The 20,695-nt window shown below is 55.2% G+C and overlaps 2 protein-coding genes and 1 non-coding gene across 9 annotated transcripts; all 3 read right to left on the bottom strand.

The window, feature by feature from the left end:
- Positions 1 to 5,017: 5,017 nt before the first annotated feature.
- On the bottom strand, positions 5,018 to 8,625 carry VAMP2 (vesicle associated membrane protein 2). 3 transcript variants are annotated; one of them, XM_041001085.1, is made up of 5 exons: positions 8,530 to 8,625; positions 8,022 to 8,142; positions 7,398 to 7,556; positions 7,248 to 7,299; positions 5,018 to 6,699 (listed from the first exon to the last, which is right to left on the bottom strand). In XM_041001085.1, coding segments are annotated over exons 1-5 (351 nt in total). In that variant the 5' UTR covers positions 8,532 to 8,625; the 3' UTR covers positions 5,018 to 6,682. The 3 variants fall into 3 exon arrangements, with proteins under 3 accessions (XP_040857019.1, XP_040857018.1, XP_040857017.1); XM_041001084.1 differs by lacking the exon at positions 8,530 to 8,625 and having other exon boundaries at positions 7,398 to 7,711; positions 8,022 to 8,114; XM_041001083.1 differs by lacking the exon at positions 5,018 to 6,699 and having other exon boundaries at positions 6,713 to 7,299; positions 8,530 to 8,613.
- A 9,726-nt stretch (positions 8,626 to 18,351) lies between these two features.
- On the bottom strand, positions 18,352 to 20,596 carry TMEM107 (transmembrane protein 107). Of its 5 annotated transcripts, none has more exons than XM_041000746.1 (5): positions 20,460 to 20,596; positions 20,245 to 20,312; positions 20,039 to 20,169; positions 19,514 to 19,610; positions 18,352 to 19,267 (listed from the first exon to the last, which is right to left on the bottom strand). In XM_041000746.1, exons 1-5 carry the CDS (start codon positions 20,544 to 20,546, stop codon positions 19,198 to 19,200), a joined length of 453 nt encoding a protein of 150 aa, XP_040856680.1. In that variant the 5' UTR covers positions 20,547 to 20,596; the 3' UTR covers positions 18,352 to 19,197. The 5 variants fall into 5 exon arrangements, with proteins under 5 accessions (XP_040856680.1, XP_040856683.1, XP_040856682.1 ...); XM_041000749.1 differs by having other exon boundaries at positions 19,535 to 19,610; XM_041000748.1 differs by having other exon boundaries at positions 20,039 to 20,139.
- LOC121170558 lies at positions 18,478 to 18,609 on the bottom strand. The gene has a single exon (XR_005885985.1). It is a non-coding gene; the product is annotated as a U8 small nucleolar RNA (small nucleolar RNA).
- Positions 20,597 to 20,695: the final 99 nt, after the last annotated feature.

The raw sequence follows: 20,695 nt of genomic DNA, 5'->3' as shown, positions 1-20,695 counted from the left end.
TCCTCTGACACTTAAAATCCCGGGAGGAGGGTGGCTGAGGGTTCGCGTGTGGTTGGGGGGGGTGAGTGGGTAAAGTAAGTAGGAAGAGGCAGATAATGGCAGGGGAAACAATGGCAGGTGCTTCACGGCCAGTCAGAGAAGGGCTCCAGGCGGCCACACCAGTGACTGCCCCAGAGGATGTCGCCGCCCCCACCAAGGCTAGGGCTGCCCCCGGAGAGGGGGGCCAGGAAGCCGGGGCTACAGTGGGCGCAAAGTGAGGTCAGGCCAGCTGGGGCCCTGGGCAGATAATAGGTGGGGGTAGAAAGGCCTTCACTTCCCCCACAGCCTGAAAAACAGTGCAGAAGCCAAGAATCCGGCAGGGACCCTATCTCCCTCATTCACTCAGTTCCCCAGGACAAGGAGGACCGGGCAGGTGACCAGTAAACATGACTGCGTTTTTAACTAGGTAGGACGCATGCGGAAGGATGGGGGGAGGGTGGCCGAGAAGACCCCGCGGAAATGCCACGTCCTAGAAGAACAGGGACTTGATCCCGGTCCCTAACGCCAGGCCTGCGTTGAGGGGCTCCTTTCAGGGCTCCCCGGAAATGTGCGGGGGGAGCAAGGGGAGAGGCCCCCACGCAGCTGCTGACATCATCAGCTGTGGGTGCGGGTCACGTGGCCTAAGCTGCCCTTAACAATAGTGTCCCCCGTGGCGGGGGCGAGGGAGGTGGGGACAAAAGGGAGGTCCTTGTGGAAAAAAGCTGGGACACAGGGGCGTTATAAAATAACCTGGGGAGGGAGGGGGACTGAAACTGGAAAACAGGAAACAGAAGACTACTTGAAACTGTCCTGCGACTCCCCCACCCCCGTTTTGGTGTCTTGGTAGGGGTGCCCCCTGTGCTCGCCCCATCCCGACCCCCCTTCCCTGCTAGCAGGGTTAGGGTGGTCTCTGCGGCCCGCGCTGTCTGCGGCGCACCCAGCTGCTCCCAGGCCGCCGTCCCCACAGTAACCGGCCCGCTGCCGTCAATGGGGCGGGGCGGGGCGGTGACGTCAAGGCGGAGGCCGGGGCGGGGCGAGGCGCCGGGGAATGTGGGGCAGGGAGCCTGGAGGAGCTGGCGAGGCAGAGGTTTGGGAGGCGGCCAGTCCCAGAGGGCGGCGGCCAGCGCACTTGGGAACATCGTGTTCTCTTGGCTGCTGGCCCAGGACATGCACTCACCCTGGACGCCTCCCTCCCGCCCCCCCCAGACAAAACCTCGCGACAGCCGTCCTGTCCTAAAGCCAGAGATTCCTGGAGAGAGGATTTAGGAGGAAGGGGTCCCCGCCCTCCGTCCCCCACACCTGGGCCTGCCTGGCTCCCTTTTCGGAACTCGCGTCTGCCCGCCCTTGCAGTTCTTGGCACCTGCTTTTCCCTGCTCTCCTGTACTGTACATACTAGGCTGGCCCGGAGCCAAAGAGCCAGGGCGAGGGGAACTGGGAGGCCCAGGTTCTGGCAGGCAACAGACACCTTTGCTCCCTCCCAGGGGCCCCCTTGGGAGCTGGAATCAAAATCGTCTGTTCCTATGGCAGCAGGGCCCAGAGGGAGGAAGGAGGGGCAGCCAGGCCAATGGGTGTAGGATGAGGAAATCAAACTGGGACAGAGTGAGTGGTGGCCCTGGCTGGAGCCTGGGATAGGAGCAAAAGGCAGGACTGAGGGGGTGTGGGCTGTGCCTCAAACCAGACACACCAGGGAGAGGGAAACGGGGAGTCATCAAAACTCCCAGAAAGAAGGCACGAGAATGGAGCACTGTTCTCGGAACACAAAAACCGCTCATCCTGCCACTGCCGCGTTGTCACCCTGAAGCCATTATTTTTAAATATACATTAAGAAAATAAATAAGGAAAATGACCCAGGTATCGCACTAAGCACTCGACACTGTCTGATTTAATTCTTAAAACAACCCTGAAAGATGGAGAGGTTTGGCTACCCCCAAAGCTGAGAAATCATTTCCCGTGCCTTGAGTGGCTGCCTCATGCCACACCGAGCCTGCTATGTTAGCAGGTGGAGTGAGTGGTCAGTGCAGGGGCCCAATCTGAACGCTAGTACCTGTTATCCTTCCGTGAGGTCTGATCCAACCTCTAAACTGCAGGCGAGCCCTAGCCAACCGGAGACTCTCAAATACCCAGCGGTTCTAAGTTTGGTGCCTGGAACACACACTCCATCCAACCCTTCCTCTCCCCTGGGCCTGGTCTTGAGACATTCTGTGTGCACACCCCCACACGCATCTCATCCCAGCCGTCCCATTTTCCTGTGGTCACTGAGTCCTTGGGATCACCCTAGCAGCTATCAGCCCCCCGCAGGACCCCTAGATTTCCTGGGAACCCCACTTCCACCATACCCTGGTCGTTTCTACACAGGCCCGCTTGGTGACAGGAAAGCACCTTCCTCGTGCTTCCCCACCTCCGGGGGCTCGGGGAGGACAGGCACGCCGCCGGCCTGCACCCATAGCACCTCTTTCCTCCTCACAACATTCCCTACCCTGCGTTCCCAAGCAAAGACAGCCAAGAGCCTTAATGAGACTGGCTCGTCGCCCCAGTATCACCATGCCAACCCTTGCGCACGCTCTGCGGGTGAGTGTCCCGCCTCTTCCCAGGCCCGCACCTGCCAGCCCGCGGGGCTCCTGTGGCCAGCGTCTGGCCGGGGCAGCGTGGAGCCCTCCCGAGCGTCCAGGCACGCCGAGACGGCGAAGGATCGCATGACAGCCCTCCAGGTGGACGCCGGCGCCCCGTCTTCACCCCTCCCCCAGCTCGGCACACCATCCCGGAAAAGCCTTCCTGTCTCCCCACCCCCGGGCACTCACCGCTCCGCCAGCACGCACAAACCCCAATTTCTTCACGCGGGGACGGACCCTAGCGACTCCACCGGCTCCTCCCGCTCCGCCCACCGGCCGGGCGGCCACGCCCCCTCCGCTCATTGGCTGCCGGGCACCGACCCATGCCCCGCGCCGCGTGCCGCCCGCTCGGCCCCCGCTCGGCCGCCATTGGCGCCTCGGACCGCCGTCATCTTCTCACAGGTTAGCGTGCCAACCGGCAGTGAGCCCTCCACGTGCGGGAGGGGCCACCCCCGCGCGCTCATTGGTCGGCTGGCCGGAAGCCACGCCCCCATCCACCACCGAAACCCCTATTGGCTGTAGGGGTGCATGACGTAAGTGCCAGTCTGGCGCTCGCGACCTTTTCATAGGCTGAAAGGTTTCGGAGCTGTAGAGGACACGTGCCGGCGGCCTCACGCGGCAACTTGTTTACCCAGGAGCTGGGGATTTTCCTTGACGACACTTTCCAGACTGCTGCATGTGCGCAGGCGCAGTGAGCGTGAGCTGCACGCAGGCGCAGACGTAAGCGGCGGCGGCTTAGGTGGAGGCGTAGGTGCCGAACCCCGGTCGTGACGAGCTCGTACACGGCCCCGGGGCTCCGGCCTCGCGTGGCCCGAGGCTCGGCCAGACCCGGGGAGCGTCCCGGGCTCACGGGGTGCGTGGCCCGGGGGAGCTGTGCCGGGACGGGCCCACAGGGCGCTGTGCCGGCATCCCGGCGCTGTAGCCGGCCCGAGGCCAGCCCAGTCACTACCCGCCCCGCCCGCCAAGAGCGGAGTGCCAGCTCAGTTACATAATGTGTCCGGATTACTCAGCGTGGGGCCACGATCTGAACCCTAGACCCTAAGAGAGTGACGAAGACGAATCCTGTGAACTGTGGGAACCCGAAGTCTGGAAGGATTCTGAGGTTCATGTGATAACGGACTCCCTGAGCGCTTCAAGCTGTCCCCGGGAAGGATTCTGAAAATCTGTTATTTTAATAATTTCTTATGGACACAAAAAAAATGTATCCATCTGAAAAACAAGAAGCTTTTTTGGCGTTTCACACTCGACTGTAGCCAAAAGGCCAAGAAGCAATGTATTTTTTTGTTGGTGTTTCGATGAAAAAAAAAAAAAAAAACACCTAAGACTTATTTGGAACGCTGAATGAGAGAGGGAAAGAGATCTTCCATCTGCTTCCCCCCAACACGCTCGCACACACACACCAGCGGCCTCAATGGCCAGCGCTGGGTCTGGAACACTTCCCCCAGATGGCCCACGTGGGTGGTGGTGGAGCAGTCATGCCATCAGCCGCTCATCCTGCTGCATCCTAGCCCTGATGAACATCTGCTTGACGCAGCACCCCCAGTAGTGTTAGGAGCCCACAGGCTTGGGGCGCCATTAGGAGTCTCTCCTGCTGCTAAGTCTTCACGTTGCCACCCACAGAAGGTGCTGCACAGAACTCACCTGGCACGGTACTCACTGTGAAAATGCCTGGGGACAGGGGTGCTGGGGTGGCACACCAGAGGGATCATGCATGGGAAGCAGGCCACTGCCAGCCCACTCTGTACCACACCCAGGCTGGCCTCTGCTGCCCCTTCTGGACATTGGCATTACTAGGCACAAAGAAGCTTTGCCAAAAGTGACCGTGAACTTCAGGCCTAAGAATGAATGACCACTGGAGTGGCTGCAGAGCATTTAAGAGTCAATCGTGGAACAGACAGAGCAGGTGCTTAAAGCCACCACTTGTGTGTCAGTGTCCCGTATGGGCGCAGGTCCTAGTCCTGGCTGATCCACTGCTCATCCAGTTCCTTCCTGATGCACATGGGAAGGCAAAGGTTGGCCCACGTGCTTGGGCCTCTGCACCCAAATGGGACACCCAGGGGCAGCTCTGGGCTCCTGACTTCTTATGGGTCTAGTCCTGGCTATTTCAGCTACTTGAGAAATAAACCAGTAGTTAGAGTGCTTAAAGAAACCGTGGAGGTATAATGAAGTTAACTGGCAGAAGCAGGCCCCAGACAAGGGGGTGAGACCCCAGGACTGTGTGGTTGGCTTAGACACTTCAGCTCCTGGTGCCCCCTGTGGCCACTTTGAGAATCGCATTGTGCACTGCCCAAGGTCAGGGCCTGGAGCTAAGCCAAGGAGCCTTACACCTGCTGGTCCAATGTCCAACACCCTTCCCACTGGTTAGGAAAAGAGCTTACAAGAGACACCACTCAATTACTTGTTACACATTTATTGTACATTTTCACAATCTGGATGCGCCACAGAATTGGGGGCATGAGGTGGGGGGAGAGGGGAGGCAGGGGACACTGGGACAATATGGGGGAGTCTAGAACACAGCACCCCCACCCCCAGCATCTCTCCTACCCTTCCACACCACAGTTTAGATCTCCCTGCTCCCACTCCCTCCACACAGAAAATCTGGAGTGGGGGCGAAAGAAGAATTGGGGCCCCTCTCCAGTGGCAAGCTAAGGGACTACATCCTCAGCCCCCTAAAATTGTGCCATTTAAAAAGACATTAGACCCTCTATCACTTCACCCACTGAGGGGCCTGCTCGTTCTCAGGGCTCAATAGCCCTGAAGAGAAGCAAGGACCCCCATCACCCACCAAGTCCCATACACACATTGGCAGTGACTAGTACCCCACCCTGAATTGAGGGGGTAGTCAGAGGAGCTGGGCAGTGATGGGGACAACACCCCCAAATTAGGAAGGAGGGTTTTCAGTCCAACCCCAAGCAGGGGTGAGGCTGGAGATCTCAGGCAGGAACTGGGGGGATTCTCTGCCCTGCCCCACTCTTCCCCAAGGCAGTGATGACCCCCCCCAAAACTCACACTCATACTGGCAGCCACTCCTCCCAAGAGAGACCAGATTGTGGCCAACCCCCAACTCTCCTGGGGTGAGGAGGAGGTGGATCAGGCAGATGGGAGGCAGGGAGACCCCACAGGAATGTTGGCTGAGTGCCCCACATGAAAACCGGGGACAGGAATGTAGGGAGACCCCGAGTGGCAGAATTATTGGTCCATCATAACACACTGAATTCCAAGACACTTCCACGCCAGCTGGGGGGAGGGAGGGGAGGGCACAAGAGGTCTGGAAAATGGGGATAAGGGAGGCAAACTGGACTAGAGGGGCTGGGAGTGGGCAATTCTGGGGACCAGAGCAGCCTGGCTCCCCTAAAGCCCAGACTCCCCGCCACACACACCTGTAAGTAATGTCGTGCAAATCAAAGTGTGATACAAGGACCACTGGAGACTAACTTCTCAGTAAAAAAAAAAAGTTTCCAAGAAGACCCATGGAACAAAAAGCAAGGAAACCCAAAGGGATGTTGGTGTGCAAATGATACGCTAATTATAATATGCTGGAAGCTCCCAGAACATCTTGGGATTCTTAGGACCCAGTGAGGTCAGTCTCAGAGCCTCCCGATGGATGCACACAAGATGCATGGAGGGAGGCCTGGACAGCTGCTTTCCCCATTTGGTGGGAGGAGAGCATGGGGGCAAGAGGAGGGGAGGGGAGAAGGAAGGGTCAGCTAGATTCAGGGCAAGGAGAGGGCCTATTGCATAGCAGATGCAAATGAAAGGGCTTGGGGTGGCTCAGGAGGAGGGAAAGAGAGGAGAGGATGGGTACAGCTCAGGAAGTAGTGTTAAGGACAACCGGAAAGAATCTTCTAGTAATAAAACTACAAACAGACCAAATATATATAATATTATATATGTATAAATAACAGCTGGCTATTTACAGGGGGCACACACACGGACACACACGCACACACACACGGATCTGGGGAGGGGCTGAGAGATATGGCTGAGAGGTGGAGGGATGGCTGGGGGTTGGGGGGAAGAGGCCCTTCTCTAGGCAGGGCAGCCTCCTCAGGGACTTAAGTGCTGAAGTAAACTGTGGAGAGAGGGAAGGGGAAGAAGAGGGGGAAGAGAGAAAGAGTGGTATGTCAGGCCTGGCCCTGCTCCAGGCCTCCCCACACCCCAGCTGGCTGGCTCATGTCCCTTCCCCTCTCGCGGGGTTGGGCTCTCACCTCCACACACCCCTACCTCTCAGGGTCTCTGGAACCAGCAGCTGTCAAGCAGCAGAACATTTGGCTTCCTATCTATGTCTCCAGTCCCTGGGCCATCTGCCTTCTCGTGCCCCAATGCCAGGGTCCCCAAGCTGGGCACTGAGGCCCAATGGGTCCTCAGAGGAGATGAGGCGAGCAGTCGGGTTGGGGGGAGGAGGAACCCATCAGCTTTCCTATTGCCCAAATCTGAAGTTACGCAAAGCCAGGCACAGGGCAGCCTACCTGAGGTCTCTGGCCCTCACTGAATCACCGTTCCCTAAGCAGCTCTATGTCTTTTGCTGATGAGTGCAAACTAGGCTAATGACCTTCAAACCCACACTCCACAGGGAAAGCCTGTCCAGAGAAGGACCCAGGCCACCCCTGCCCCACTCACCAATAATGATGATGAGGATGATGGCGCAAATCACTCCCAAGATGATCATCATCTGGAGGGGTGGGGGGAGGATCAGTGAGATCAATGGCCACCCTTCCAACCACCCACCAGGTCTCCTACCTGCGCCCCTCGCCCCACCCCGGCCCTTACTTTGAGGTTTTTCCACCAGTATTTGCGCTTGAGCTTGGCTGCACTAGTTTCAAACTGGGAGGCCCCCGCCTGGAGCGCATCAGCACGGTCGTCCAGCTCCGACAGCTTCTGGTCCCGCTCCAGAACCTTGTCCACGTTCACCCTCATGATGTCCACCACCTGGGGGAGGGGCCCAGGAAGCAGGGAGTGTGCCGAGGTCCACCTCAAAGAGGGCACTCCTCGAACGCAGGCCCAGGGTGCACGCCCAGCATGCAACCCCGACGCTGTCAAGTTAACATGCCAAGGACAGACAGAGAACATGCCTAGAGCAATACCTGGGGACATGCAAGGAGCACCCATCAGGGGCGTGCTGGCAACCAGACATCTCCCAAGTCATAGTAACCCCCTCTATCTGAGAGCCTCAGACAGCCTGGCAGTCACAGGGGCACACCTTCCCAGGGCTGGCACACCCCAAGCTAGCCCTTTCAAGTGTGCACTGACGTAGACAGCTGGGGCAGAGGCACCGTCTGTCTTTGTCCCTAAAGCCACCGCTGTCAACCGTCGCCACCCCCAACTCCAACCCAGATGGGCACCACCCCTGTTTATGCCAACCTGCCCAGGGCCCTTGTCGGGGCCCGCACTCACCTCATCCACCTGGGCCTGGGTCTGCTGCAGTCTCCTGTTGCTGGTGAGATTGGGAGGGGGCGCCGGGGGGCCGCCCTCCCCGGCCGGGGCGGCAGGGGGGACAGTGGCAGCGGTCGCGGACCTGAGAAGCGGGGAAGGATTAAGGCCCCGCGGCCAGGGCTCCGCCCATCCACCTGTCCCTCGGCCGGCCCTCCCGTCCTCCTGCCCACCCGACGGGAGCCCCGCTCCCTGCCCAGCCCCTCGCCGCCGCGTGACCTTGAGCGAGGCTCCCTCCTCCCCCCCTCCCAGCCTCAGTTTCCCCGCCTGTCAAAACAACACCAGTGACAGGGGCGGGGCGGGGCAAGGCAGACGCCGGGTCCGCATCCTCCCGCGCGGCCATCGCCCCGAGCCGCGGGGCTCCCCGGCCGGCCGCGCAGTCACGGGAGGGCGCCCGGCAGAATGCCCGTCCCTGGGACCCCGGGCCGAGGCCGGGCAGCGCGCGGTGCTGGCGGTGGGGCGGCCGACTCACATGGCGGAGGCAAGCGGGCGGAGGACTTGGCAGCGGCAGTGATGGCGGCAGCGGCGGCTCGGGCTGGCTCCGACTGGCGCTGGCTGCCCGGGACGGGAAGATGGCGGCCGCACGTCACCCGCATCCGGGCACTGCGGGCGGAGGCGGGGCCCGGCAGGCGACACGTTGCGAGCGCGGCGGCGGGGGCGGGGCGATGGCCCGCCAGGGCGGAGTCCCGCGGCCCACACGCCCACCGCGTCCACCCCCGGGGCCCCCCGAAACCCACCGCGCCCACCCCCGGGGCCCCCCCAGGCCCGCCGCGCCCACCCCCGGGGCCCCCCGCGCCCACCCCCGGGGCCCCCCGAAATCCACCGCGCCCACCCCCGGGACCCCCCCGATGCCCGCCGCGCCCACCCCCGGGGCCCCCCCGATGCCCGCCGCGCCCACCCCCGGGGCCCCCCCCGATGCCCGCCGCGTCCACCCCCGGGGCCCCCCGAGGCCCGCCGCGTCCACCCCCGGGGCCCCCCGAGCCTCCCGCCGCCTGGCCCTGGCTATTCTGCAGCTAGCCTCGAACCCTCTGCTACCGGCCCCACACTTCCACCCCTAGCCACATGCTCTAGCTCCCATAACTCTGATCAACCATTCCGCACCCCAGAGGCCCCGAGATGTCGCCCTAGCCGGGTCTCCAAGCCGCCTCTTTGGCCGCCCTAACAACGGGCTGCGTGTCGGGATGGTGTGTGGGGTTGGGGGCAGGTGCAGGATGCGGACCCTCCTGCTAGGGCGGAGCAGGGTGATGGAAGTGGATGCTACCTGTGACTTGTCTCGGGAAAGAGGACAGGAGGGAAAGCAGATGAGGAAGACTTTTCCCCCACACCACCTCCCACCAAGGTTCCCCCTTTTCTTTTCTGGAAGAACCACAGGCTGTAAAAACCCCAGGGGGAAGGGCACAGGCTGCTCCCTGACCCCACCCGGGACAGCTTCGCTTCCCTTGCAGGCTGCAGCTGGCCAGAACCCCAGCTCTGCCCCCAGGCTGGGGTCAGCTGCTCCCAGACCTGGAGAGAATTCTGGGTGCCAAGGACAGAACTGGTGGGCCAGAGGGACACGTGCAGGCGCCCTATTATAGGATGCCACTTGCCCACTTGCCGTGGGGAACCCCAGAGACACACACTGCATACACAGGACCCTGAGACAGATATGGGAGAGATGGGTCAAGACCCCCTATTCCTCACTGAGCTTTATTTAGATCCTCCAGACAGACAAGCAGTTGGACCTACACCCACCCAGCTTGTTGGTGGTGGGAGGGGAGTGGGACAGGGCCCCAGGGTGGGGGTGGAGAGTTTTCCATCTGGAGCAGGCAGGGTCAAAGTGAGCCTGAGGGAGACAAGAAGCATTTTGTCTCATCATCATCATCATCATCATCGGCTTCATCCCTTCGGCTGTGGGGTAGGGGAGTGCTCACACTTTTCCCGCAGGAGGGGGAGGGACCCTGGTGGCGTGGATGTCTTACACAAACGAGGGCCTGGCTCCTTCCCTCCCCCACGCAGGCCCTGTGAGATCCTCCTCCACTGCAGCACCCCCACCCCCAGCAGCACAAGCCTGGGGAATGGCTCTGTCACCAGAGGTGTCATTTCCCAGCTGTCTGGGGGAGGTGAGTGAGCAGGGAGCGCATGTGCTGGATGCAGGGACACAACCCCATGGAAGCTCAGCCACTCTCCCTGAGGTGGGGGGAGGCTCTTGCTTTTTTGGCTCCCGAGATGTATTTGTAGTCAGAGAACAAAGCCGAGGCCCAGGCTTTAAAGTTCACAGGCCAACATGGAGTGAGTTGGAAGGAGGCTGGTTTAAATGGACAGAGCCCCCAGCTGGAGGGAACCTGAGGGCAAAGCCAGGCCTGATGGTGGTGGTGGGGTACATTGTATCTGGGATGCTCCTCATTTTACCCTGGTTGAGTCCAGGGCCCCAAAGTCCCAAGGCCTGAATGTGGCTCAGAAAGCTGGCACCTACATCCTGGGGGCAGAAACAACCTCAATAAAACCGCAATGGAGGTGGGAGACCCAGGCAGATCCAACCCAGAGAGAAAAGCTCCTCCTCACCTGGCCCCAGGAACCCAACACAAGCTGGAAATTCAGATTTGGACTGGTGGTGGGAGCAGAGCAGAGGGAACAGAGCTTATCTGGCAGTAAGAATGTTTTCTGCCAGCAGGTACAATGAAGACCCAAAATAGAGGCAAGGTGAGTTACACTTGGAAAAAGAAGCTACTTGCATAACTAGAGATGCCAGCTTCCGTGTTGACCTGCTTCGGGAGTAGGAGGGCACTGTTGTGGCCTGTGGGGCTGGTAGATACAGATGCCCCAGGGCCAGAGGGAGACTGGGAAGGAGGAGTTACCCAAGTTGATTTCTAACAAGCACCGCTGGTGAGCCCATCAACTCTGGAGACCACGCTGTAATATAAGGCTGTCTTCCTCTTCCGGCGACTCCCAATCCAGAAGTTGGGTTGGAAGGCAGTCAGGTCGATCCTGATCTGACTCATAAGCTGAACATGAGTCAAAGCTGACCCAACTGGTGATTGATTTGGGGGACCTTCTGTGTCCTGCTCGCAGCTAGCAAAAGCGAGACCTAAACCATGAGGAATACACAGGCTGTGAGTGGAATGGCTGCTGGGCAGTGCTCTTCACAGCACCAACCAATCCTGGCACAAACTCAGCTAGGGCTGGAGAGCTGGCCAAGGAAGGTGAACGTGTGCTCAATTTCTCATTCTTTACATTTTTTTTAAAGATTAATTTATTTGGGAATGGCGCAGTGGTTAAGGTCCTCGCCTTGCACGCCCGGGATCCCATATGGGCGCTGGTTCTAATCCCGGCAGCTTCACTTCCCATCCAGCTCCCTGCTTGTGGCCCAGGAAAGCAGTCGAGGACGGCCCAAAGCTTTGGGACCCTGTTCCCGCGTGGGATACCCAGAAGAAGTTCCTGGCTCCTGGCTTCAGATCGGCATAGCATCAGCCATTGCGCTCACTTGGGGAGTGAAACATCAGATGGAAGATATTCCTCTCTGTCTCTCCTCTCTGTATATCTGCCTTTCCAATAAAAATAAAAAATAAATCTTAAAAAAAAGATTAATTTATTTGGGACCAGCACGGCGGCATAGTGGCTAAAGTCCTCACCTTGTATGCGCTAGGATCCCATATGGGCATTGGTTCTAATCCCAGCAGCTTCACTTCCCATCCAGCTCCCTGCTTGTGGCCTGGGAAAGCAGTCGAGGACAGCCCAAAGTCTTGGAACCCTGCACTCACATGGGAGAACTGGAGGAAGTTCCTGGCTCCTGCCTTCAAATCAGCACAGCACTGGCCATTGCGCTCACTTGGGGAGTGAATCATCAGACGGAAGATCTTTCTCTCTGTCTCTTCTCCTCTCTCTACATATCTAACTTTCCAATAAAAATTTTTAAATCTTAAAAAAAAAAGATTAATTTATTTTACTTGAAAGAGTTACAGAGAGAAGAAGAGACTGAGAGATGTTCCACCCACAGGCTCACTCCCCAAAATGGTCCCAGCAGCCAGAACTGGAGTAGGTCTCCACCAGCCAGAATCCAGGAGCTTCTTCCAGGTCTCCCATGTGGGCGCAGGTGTTGAAGGACTCAAAGCATCCTGTTCTGCTCTCCCAGGCCATCAGGGAGCTGGATGGGAAGTGGAGCAGCTGGGACCTGAACCAGAGCTCACATGGGATGCCCAGGTTAGAGCAGCTGCAAGGTATATCAGAATTTAACCGTTCCTCTGTTGACTCTACTTTCTGACTCTACCGAACGCAAGAAGGGCTCCAGAGAGCAGCCTGAGCTTTCTCACTTCACTGTGTGCAGGCAGGCAGTGCTGCTTCCTAGATGTGAAAGTCCTAAGTCCCAGGGTGTGGATACTTGCGGTTTTGATTTTGACCGATATTATCAAGTTGTGTGTTAACCGGGATTATGAACCGTTTTTACTGCCGCCAACATACAGGTGAGGCCCGTTTACCCATGCCATTTCTAACTCCCTCTGAAGCTTCTTGCTCTTCACAAATAGGCTGAATATGATGTGATTGGCATCGCTCTGCTGATGAAAGGGGTTATGCATCTTTTCAGATGCCAGAGAGCTCTTTGTATGTTCCCAGCTGAGAAATGTCTGTGAAAATGTTTTAATCTTTTTATTGCCTTGATATCTTCCTTTTTTAGAGATTGTGATTTTTTTAAAGATTTATTTATTTACTGGAAAGTCAGACATACAGAGAGGAGGAAAGACAGAGAGGAAGATCTTCCGTCCGATGATTCACTCCCCAAGTGAGCGCAACGGCCGATGCTATGCCCATTCGAAGCCAGGAGCCAGAAACTTCTTCCAGGTATTCCACGCGGGTGCAGGGTCCCAAAGCTTTGGGCCATCCTCAACTGCTTTCCCAGGCCACAAGCAGGGAGCTGGATGGGAAGTGAAGCTGCCGGGATTAGAACCAATACCCATATGGGATCCCAGCACGTTCAAGGTGAGGACTTTAGCCACTAGGCCATGCGGCCAGGCCCAAGAGATGTTTTTTATGTGTTTGACGTTGTACCACAGCAGGTGAAGTCAATGACTGTGATGCAAGCAGCCCACATGGGCACCACTGGCTGCCCTACTTGAAGTCTAGTTCCCTGGTGCCTCCTGTAGGAGTTAGCAGAAGATGACTCAAGGTGCTTGGAGACCCCAGTGGAGTTCCAGGCTCCTGGCCATTTGGGGAGGGAACCAGTCTCCCACACAGGTACAGGGTCCCAAGGCCCTGGGGCCGTCCTCCACTGCTTTCCCAGGCCACAAGCAGGGAGCTGGATGGGAAGTGGAGCTGCTGGGATTAGAATTGGCGCCCATATGGGATCCCGGCGTGTTCAAGGTGAGGACTTCAGCCACTAGGCCGCCGTGCTGGGCCCACCATCTATTTTTCAGTGTTTGCTTATTATCTTCTTGTTTTTCTTTCAATTTGTTGTTGTTTTGGTTTTCACATCTCTGCTATATAGTTAAATGTCTAATACTTTTTTTTTTCATGGTTTCTGTGCTTTGTCACCCTTCTTAGACATGCCTTCCTCACTCTAAATTTACTTTTTAAAATTCCCTAGAAGGGCACCATCACCTCTGCAATGCTCTTGCCAAAATGTACCCCCTAAGTCTAACTGTGAGAAAATAATGGGCAAATCTTACTGAGGATTATTCTGCAAAACAATTTTCAAGTACCCTTCAGATGTGTCAAGGGCACACAAAAAATGGGGGGTCAAAGGGGCAGGAATTTGGTGCTAAGGCAAGTCAACACTTGGGACCTCCATATCCTTTGTTGGAGTCCCAGCTCTGCTTCTGCTCCAGCTTCCAGCTAATGTCCAGCAGGTGACAGCCTGAGTGACTGGGTCCGTTCCACCCACGTGAGAAACTCAGGTTGAGTTCCAGGCTCCTAGTTTCAATCTGGCCCTGTCTCGGCCGTGGCGGCCAACTGGGGAGTAAGTCAGAGGATGCAAGATCTCTGTCCTCTCTCCCTCTTTCCCTCTCTCTGCCTTCCACAAAGAATAAAGAACTCAACCGAGTGAAAGAAAGGAAAAGATATGTGTGAACCAGAGGTACTGTGAGACCCAGGATCAGACGCTGAGCCAGGAGAAGTGGCACTGGTGAGAAAACTGGCAGGGCACAGGTGAGATCTGTGGGGTCATTCATGGTTTGGTTCAAGTGCTGATGTCAATGCTTCCATGCTCGTACCACGGCTGTGCAAGACGTGACCATTCAGGGAGCTGGTGGAGAGTATTTGGCAGGGACTTTGCGCTCTTTTTGTAAGTCTAAAATTATTTCAGGGGCTACTGCTGTGGTATAGTAAGTTAAACCTCTGTCTATGATGCCAGCATCCCATATGCATGTCAGTTTGAGTCTGGGCTGATCCACTTCCCATCCATCCAGATCCTTGCTAATGTGACTGGGAGGGCAGCAGAGCAAGGACTCCATCTGGCACTCCAATAAGGGATGCTGGCATTGCAAATGATGGCTTGATCCCTTCTGCTACAACACTGGCTCTCATTTTACTTCTTATTTCTAAATTTTTATTTATTTTTATTTTATGTGAAAGGCAAATAATCTCCCATCTACTGGCTTACTCCCCAAATGCCCACAATAGCCAGAGATAAACTTGGCCAAAGCTGGAACTCAACCTGAGACTCCCATATGGGTGCAAGGACCCAAACACTGGAGCCTTCCAGAACACACTTAAGCAGGAAATTAAACTCAGGAGCAGAGCCCAGACATAAACACTTGGGATATGGATAATCCGAGCAGGGTCTTTTTACTTTTTAAAAGATGTATTTGTTTCTTATTGCAAAGTCAGATATATACAAGAGGAAGAGAGACAGAAAGGAAAATCTCCTGTCTGTTGATTCACTCCCCAACTGGCTGCAATGACCTGGGCTGAACCAATCTGGAGCCAGGAGCCAGGAACTTCCTCTAGGTTTCCCACATGGGTGCAGGGTCCCAAGGCTTTGGGCCATCCTTGACTGCTTTCCCAGGCCAAAAGTAGGGAGCTGGATGGGCAGTGGGGCCACAGGGACACAAACTGCCACCCATATGGGATCCTAGCACGTGCAAGGAGAGGACTTTAGCCACTAGGCTACTGCACTGGGCCCTGCAGCAGGGTCCTAACCTTTGCTCCAAAACCTCCCCAGTTAAAAGGAACAGTTATAGAGATCTTGCATCTACGGGTTCAATTCTCTAGCTCTGGTTGAAACCAGGAGCCTCCCTGCAGGTCTCCCACTTCACTGCTTTTGTAAGTGCAAGAACAAGAAATTGGATGGGACTCAAACCAGGACACGAGTGGCTTAGCTCACTAAACCATAACAGGGATTATTCAATCATCTCCTTATCACCCACGGGATCTTATCTAGTGAAGCCTATTTCTGGGCTTTCTCACAGGCTTCCTTGGCCTGACCCATCCCACACGCGGCAGCGTGGCAGTGTTTGAATCGCATCATTTTTCATTTTACAGCGTGCTGGCATATCTCAGACCAGGCTGCTCCTTCCCACAAGTTCCAGGGTTGTTAAGACTTATGCCTCAGCCAATCACCATGGCTGGAGCCAATGGGACTCCTTTATTGGCCAGGCTCGAACCACACGTGATATGAACCTGCAAGATGATATGAACCACGCGGACTGAGTGGGGGGAATGGGAGCTGAAAGCAAAAGGAATAAAAGGGTGCTAATACAATAAGGGTGAGTGCTGGATGGGGACAGATGACACGTTTCCCACCAGGACAGGAGTCCCAGAAGGAAATCAACTCTTCCCCACACACCTGGATTAGCTTAGTTCATACACTGTCTCAACAGTTGAAGAGATTTTCTTGTGCGCTAACCTGAATCACTCAGCAACACATGCCACCTTAACCCCAACAGATTTTTAGAATTTGTTCGCACCTGCAAGTGTTTCCCCTTGGAAAATTAGCAGCCAGATTCAAGGTCGTTTGTGTAGAACTCCACCTGGGTCTGCCTCGTGGATGGTGGGAACGCAACTGCTTGGGCCCTCATGCACTGTCTCCTAGTCCCGTGAGTGGAAAGCTGGATCTTGAATACGGAGCAGTAGGGACTCTGACGAGACATCCTGACCTGTTCCTCCAGCTCAGTGAAGTCCCTGATCCTTGCGGGAAAAGGATCACTGAGGCAGATTCGGCAGGCCCCTAGCCACAGACTCCTCATCCTCGTTGAAGAGGTGGGACAGTCAGAAGTCACTGGGAGCAGGGCTATCCTTGCTGGTTTGAGCTGCAAGACCTTGTTTAAAGGGATGATGAAGGGAGTGGTGAACACCACCACGGAAAAGGCAAGCAAAGGAGACAGCTGACAGTCACGAGGTAAAACCCCAGAAACGGACACATACTGAATGACAGCGGACGAGCTAGGCAAACGGGAACCACCACTATTCTGAAGGCACGGGAGGAAGCTCAGAAGTGGGGAGAGGGCAACACATCATATGCTAGAGAGGGGTGGGACTAAAGTCTGAGGAGTGATTTTGAACTTGGGAACAAGGAAGCTGCTGGTCCTGGCAGGAGCAGAGTGTGCTGGCAAATGTTTAACTAGCTCTTAAAAAAAAAAATGTAATTACATACAAAGCTAAGTTTATTCTATATTGAACTGATATAAAGTGTGTGTAGTACAGACTTGACAAACAATAATAAAATAGATGATATTCTTTATTATAAATCCCTGTTGTACCTATGATTTCATAGGTGTTGGGTCCAAACTATAAGTGCATTTCCAGCATGAATGTTGGTTCATACCTTCATTCATGTGTATTTTTTTTTCTAAGATGTATTTATTTTTATCACAAAATCAGATATATAGAGAGAAGAGACAGAGAGGAAGATCTTCCGCCCAATGATTCACTCCCCAAGTTACCGCAATGGCTGGTGCTGAGCCAATCTGAAGCCAGGAGCCAAAACCTCCTCCAGGTCTCCCATGTGGGTCAGGGTCCCAAGGCACAGGTTCCAAGGCCGCTAAAGTCCTTCCCTTGCACATGCTGGGATCCCATATGGTCACTGGTTCTAATCCCGGCGACCCTGCTTCCCATCCAGCTCCCTACTTGTGGCCTGGGAAAGCAGTCGAGGACAGCCCAAAGCCTTGGGATCCTGCACCAGCCTGGGAGACCCGGAAGAGGCTCCTGCCTCCTGGCTTCAAATTGGCTCCAGGTGTTGTGGCCACTTGGGGAGTGAATCAACAGACTCGAGATCTTCCTCTCTGTATATCTAGTTTTCCAATAAAAATAAACAAACATTAAAAAAAAAAACCCTCAAGATTTGAGTGACTTTTTTGTTCAGCTGATGACAGTTCTCAACATCTGGAAAATATTTTCTCAAATGTTGTGTTATTCACAACATAACCATTGCAGACATCACATTCTTAAGTTATTTGGCGTATTTTTAAAAAATTACTTATTTTATTGGAAAGGCAGAAATACAGAGAGGAGAGACAGTGAGTAAGATCTTCCATCCACTGATTCACTCCCCAAATGGCCACAATTGCTGGAGCTGAACCAATTCGAAGCCTCTTCTGGATATCACCTATAGGTGCCAGATCCCAAGGCTTTGGGCCGTCCTCGACTGCTTTCCCAGGCCACAAGCAGGGAGCTGGATAGGAAGTGGAGCTGCCAGAATATGAACCAGCACCCATACGGGATCCCAGCACATTGCTAGGAGACGATTTAGCCGCTATGCTACTGCGCCAGGTCTTTATCTGCATGTTTAATATTTTCTTCTGTCACTTACTTAAAATCATAACCCACAAGGACTGATCTATGTGTTCCATCTGCCAATGTCTGTGGTGTACTGACTTCCAGCAAGGCCAATTTAAAACTTAGCAATTATATACACAATAGAAAATGGTGAAAGCCGGAGAAGAGTACTCTAGGATGGCCCAAAGCCTAGGGACCCTGCACCCTCGTGAGGTCAGGAAGAAGTTCCCAGGGCCTGGCTCCGGATTGGCTGAGCTCCAGCCATTGCAGCCACTTGGGGAGTGAATCAATAGATGGAAGATCTGTCTCTCCCACTCTCTGTATATCTGATTTTATAATAAAAATAAGTAAATCTTAAAAAAGAAAATTGTACTTGCAACATGAAGTCACAACCAATTTTATGAAATCCCAATTTTGAGAATAATGAGTTGTGAGCATCTTATTGTCTCTTACAGTATTTACTTAATTGTAAGTTACATTCAATACTTGAGTTACACACCTCTGAGCAACCAGTAGTTCCACGTAGGAAAGCAGCCTAATTCCAGCTATAGTCACCCCACATCACTAGCTCCCAGCACAAAAATCCAAGTAATACTGCAAATAGAAACAACTCTGCGGACTATGTGCGAACCATTAAAAGTCCCACATAAGCCTAGAACTTTGAACTACCAACAGGCTCTGTCTTTCAATAACACAGAAAGAATTACGTGATAGAAGACCTAAGTGATCGTCAGGAAGAATCAGATAGGAGCAATCAGGGTGTTGCAAGTCCTGATTACGCAGAGACGCTAATCACGCATCATGCGAACTCCAATCATCATGTTCTATCCCTCCCGAAGGAGGAACAGGTAAGGATTAACCCACCTGACGATAGCGAACAAGCTGCAGCCATTCTTTCTTCAGAGGAAAACATTCCCTTACAGTGAGGGTGAATAGGCAACGCGTTCGTCTGAGACATCCAGTTATCTTCACTTATTCCAATTGTATTTCTACATTCACTTAGCATCCTTTACATAATCTTTTTCCATTCGGCTGCCAAAAAGGAGTAAACTAACCCCTCCCAGAATGCAATGCTCACCTACAGATTAGCAATTTCCAAGCTTGCGCACTGTTTTATTTGCATATCCCCGCCCCGTCAGCGCTCTGCCGTAATAACCAAAATAGAAGCGACACCCGTTATTTCATGGGCAGGAAAGCAAGCTCTTCAATAGTTTGGCCACCCCAACTGCTTCCTGAAAACTCTATAAATCTGGATCTTACTACAAAACACATTTTATTTATTACAAAACACTGACTCAAATGCCGATAATCCCGACCTGAGAGATAATTATCCCAACACTGAAATCCACCGCCAACCAGCCAGTTTCGGGGGCTCCATGCCTCCTTTTTTCCTGGAACGGAAAGTTTCTTGCTCATCCAGCCTTTTTCTCTGCGGTCTTGCAATAAAAGCGATCAGAAATCAGAAAGGTTTCTTTTTCAGCCCAAACACGGCGATGAATAATGCCACTTCGGTGACAGCTGGGAGTGCACTGTGGAGGACGGTGGAGAGTTTAATATAAACCCCCAAGTCCACTATTAAATACCCAACTCTACAACCACACACACACAGACTGTACAGGGTGAGACTGTAGGGACACTTCAAAAGATTACAGAATGATGAATGGATTTGGTGTCTCAACCGCTAAAGAAAGAGCCGGATGTAGGGGTGGGGAGCAAGCCTTTAGACTGGGGACAGCCATCCCCGCCAAATCCCCAAATACTGGGTTCCATCGCACCTGCAGAACACAAAAATGTACCAGTACGTGGTGCACTCCCAACGCTCGAAAATGAAGAAGGACAGTGCTACAGATGCACTGCAGTGCGCACCGATGGCTGGGGAACACACAGCAGAGTCAAGGAGAGTTTTGGGGACCACAGGTAGTGATGGGCTAGGGAAGGGTCCGCCTTGGGGGCTGGCATCTCAACTGGGGTTCGGCTCCCTGGCACACCGCAAGAGCCAGAGTCAGCACTTTGGAGTGCTAAGACAGCCAGGGCTGAGCCTGCAACACTTGAGGTCCCAGGTCACCAGCACCCCACACCTAGGTACATGGGGAGCAGGTAAGAGTGGGCCCCCAAGCCTCACGTTTGCTTGATGCTCTCTGGCTGAAATCGCCCCCTGCTCCACAATCTGAAAATCAAGTGAACCCTCCTAGGCCCTTTTTCCACACTCCTGCCCCGGGGACAGAAGGGCTTCGCGCCAGCGAAGGCAGCTGTGATGCAAGGGGGTGGCGGGGCCAAGCGGACAGGCGGGAAAAGGATACAGATGAGGCTCTGGGTGCTGTTGAACATGGAGACTCCCGAGAGGAAACCGGCCAGCTCGACCGCGAAGAGGCCCAGGGTGACCGAGAGGGCGGCCAGCAGCCTGCACACAGCAAGGGCCAGGGGCTCAGGCCTCGGGACTGGCAGCCCTCCCTCCCCTCCAGCTACCTCGGGGTCCGACCGTCCCGCTCCGTCCCCAAGAGCTCACTCCAAGTCCCGCTTCTCATACTCCTCGCGGGTGAACCTGATGGGCAGGCAGGCCTGGACGTTGCTGTCCTGGGGGAGCAGGGCAGAAAGGAGAGCGGAGGTGAAGATGGAGTGTGCATGGCAGGACTCCCAGTGGCTAAGGCCAAGGGCGGGGTGGGGAGAGGGGGAGACTCCAGGTGACCACGGGGAGGCCAGAGGGCAGCCGTGGGTTCTTACCCGGGACCAGAACAAGGTGATGACCACCACCAGATGGGCCAGCAGCGTCAGGAAGCGGGAGGGCACGAGCCCCGAGACCCGGCTCATCGTCCCTTCAGGGAGAGGCGAGGTCCACAGGCTCCTCGCTGCAGGGATGGGGTCGCCAGCGGAGAGCAAGCTCCGGGGACGCCGCTTCCCGCGCCCCAGGCGCCGCCCCGTTGCCGTGGTAACCGGACACGCGGGGCCGCGCACCCGGA

This window comes from Ochotona curzoniae, unplaced genomic scaffold (genome assembly GCF_017591425.1).
Source record: "Ochotona curzoniae isolate NIBS_2020 unplaced genomic scaffold, NIBS_Ocur_1.0 scaffold_2453, whole genome shotgun sequence".
NCBI classification, from domain to species: Eukaryota; Metazoa; Chordata; class Mammalia; order Lagomorpha; family Ochotonidae; genus Ochotona; species Ochotona curzoniae.
The sequence above is the reverse complement of the archived record's forward strand: the minus strand, read 5'-3'. Positions and strand labels throughout refer to the sequence as shown.

What these genes read in the sequence shown, in the direction of transcription:
- VAMP2 (XM_041001083.1), bottom strand. An exon ending in CCCAGGCCCAGGTGGATGAG is followed by an intron (nt 7,557 to 8,021) that starts GTGAGTGCGGGC and finishes CCCCTCCCCCAG; the next exon opens with GTGGTGGACATCATGAGGGT. An exon ending in ACTGGTGGAAAAACCTCAAA is followed by an intron (nt 7,300 to 7,397) that starts GTAAGGGCCGGG and finishes CCACCCCTCCAG; the next exon opens with ATGATGATCATCTTGGGAGT.
- TMEM107 (XM_041000746.1), bottom strand. Translation starts at nt 20,546, where the DNA reads ATGAGCCGGGTCTCGGGGCTCGTGCCCTCCCGCTTCCTGACGCTGCTG. An exon ending in TCACCTTGTTCTGGTCCCGG is followed by an intron (nt 20,313 to 20,459) that starts GTAAGAACCCAC and finishes CTGCTCCCCCAG; the next exon opens with GACAGCAACGTCCAGGCCTG. An exon ending in TATGAGAAGCGGGACTTGGA is followed by an intron (nt 20,170 to 20,244) that starts GTGAGCTCTTGG and finishes GCCAGTCCCGAG; the next exon opens with GCCTGAGCCCCTGGCCCTTG.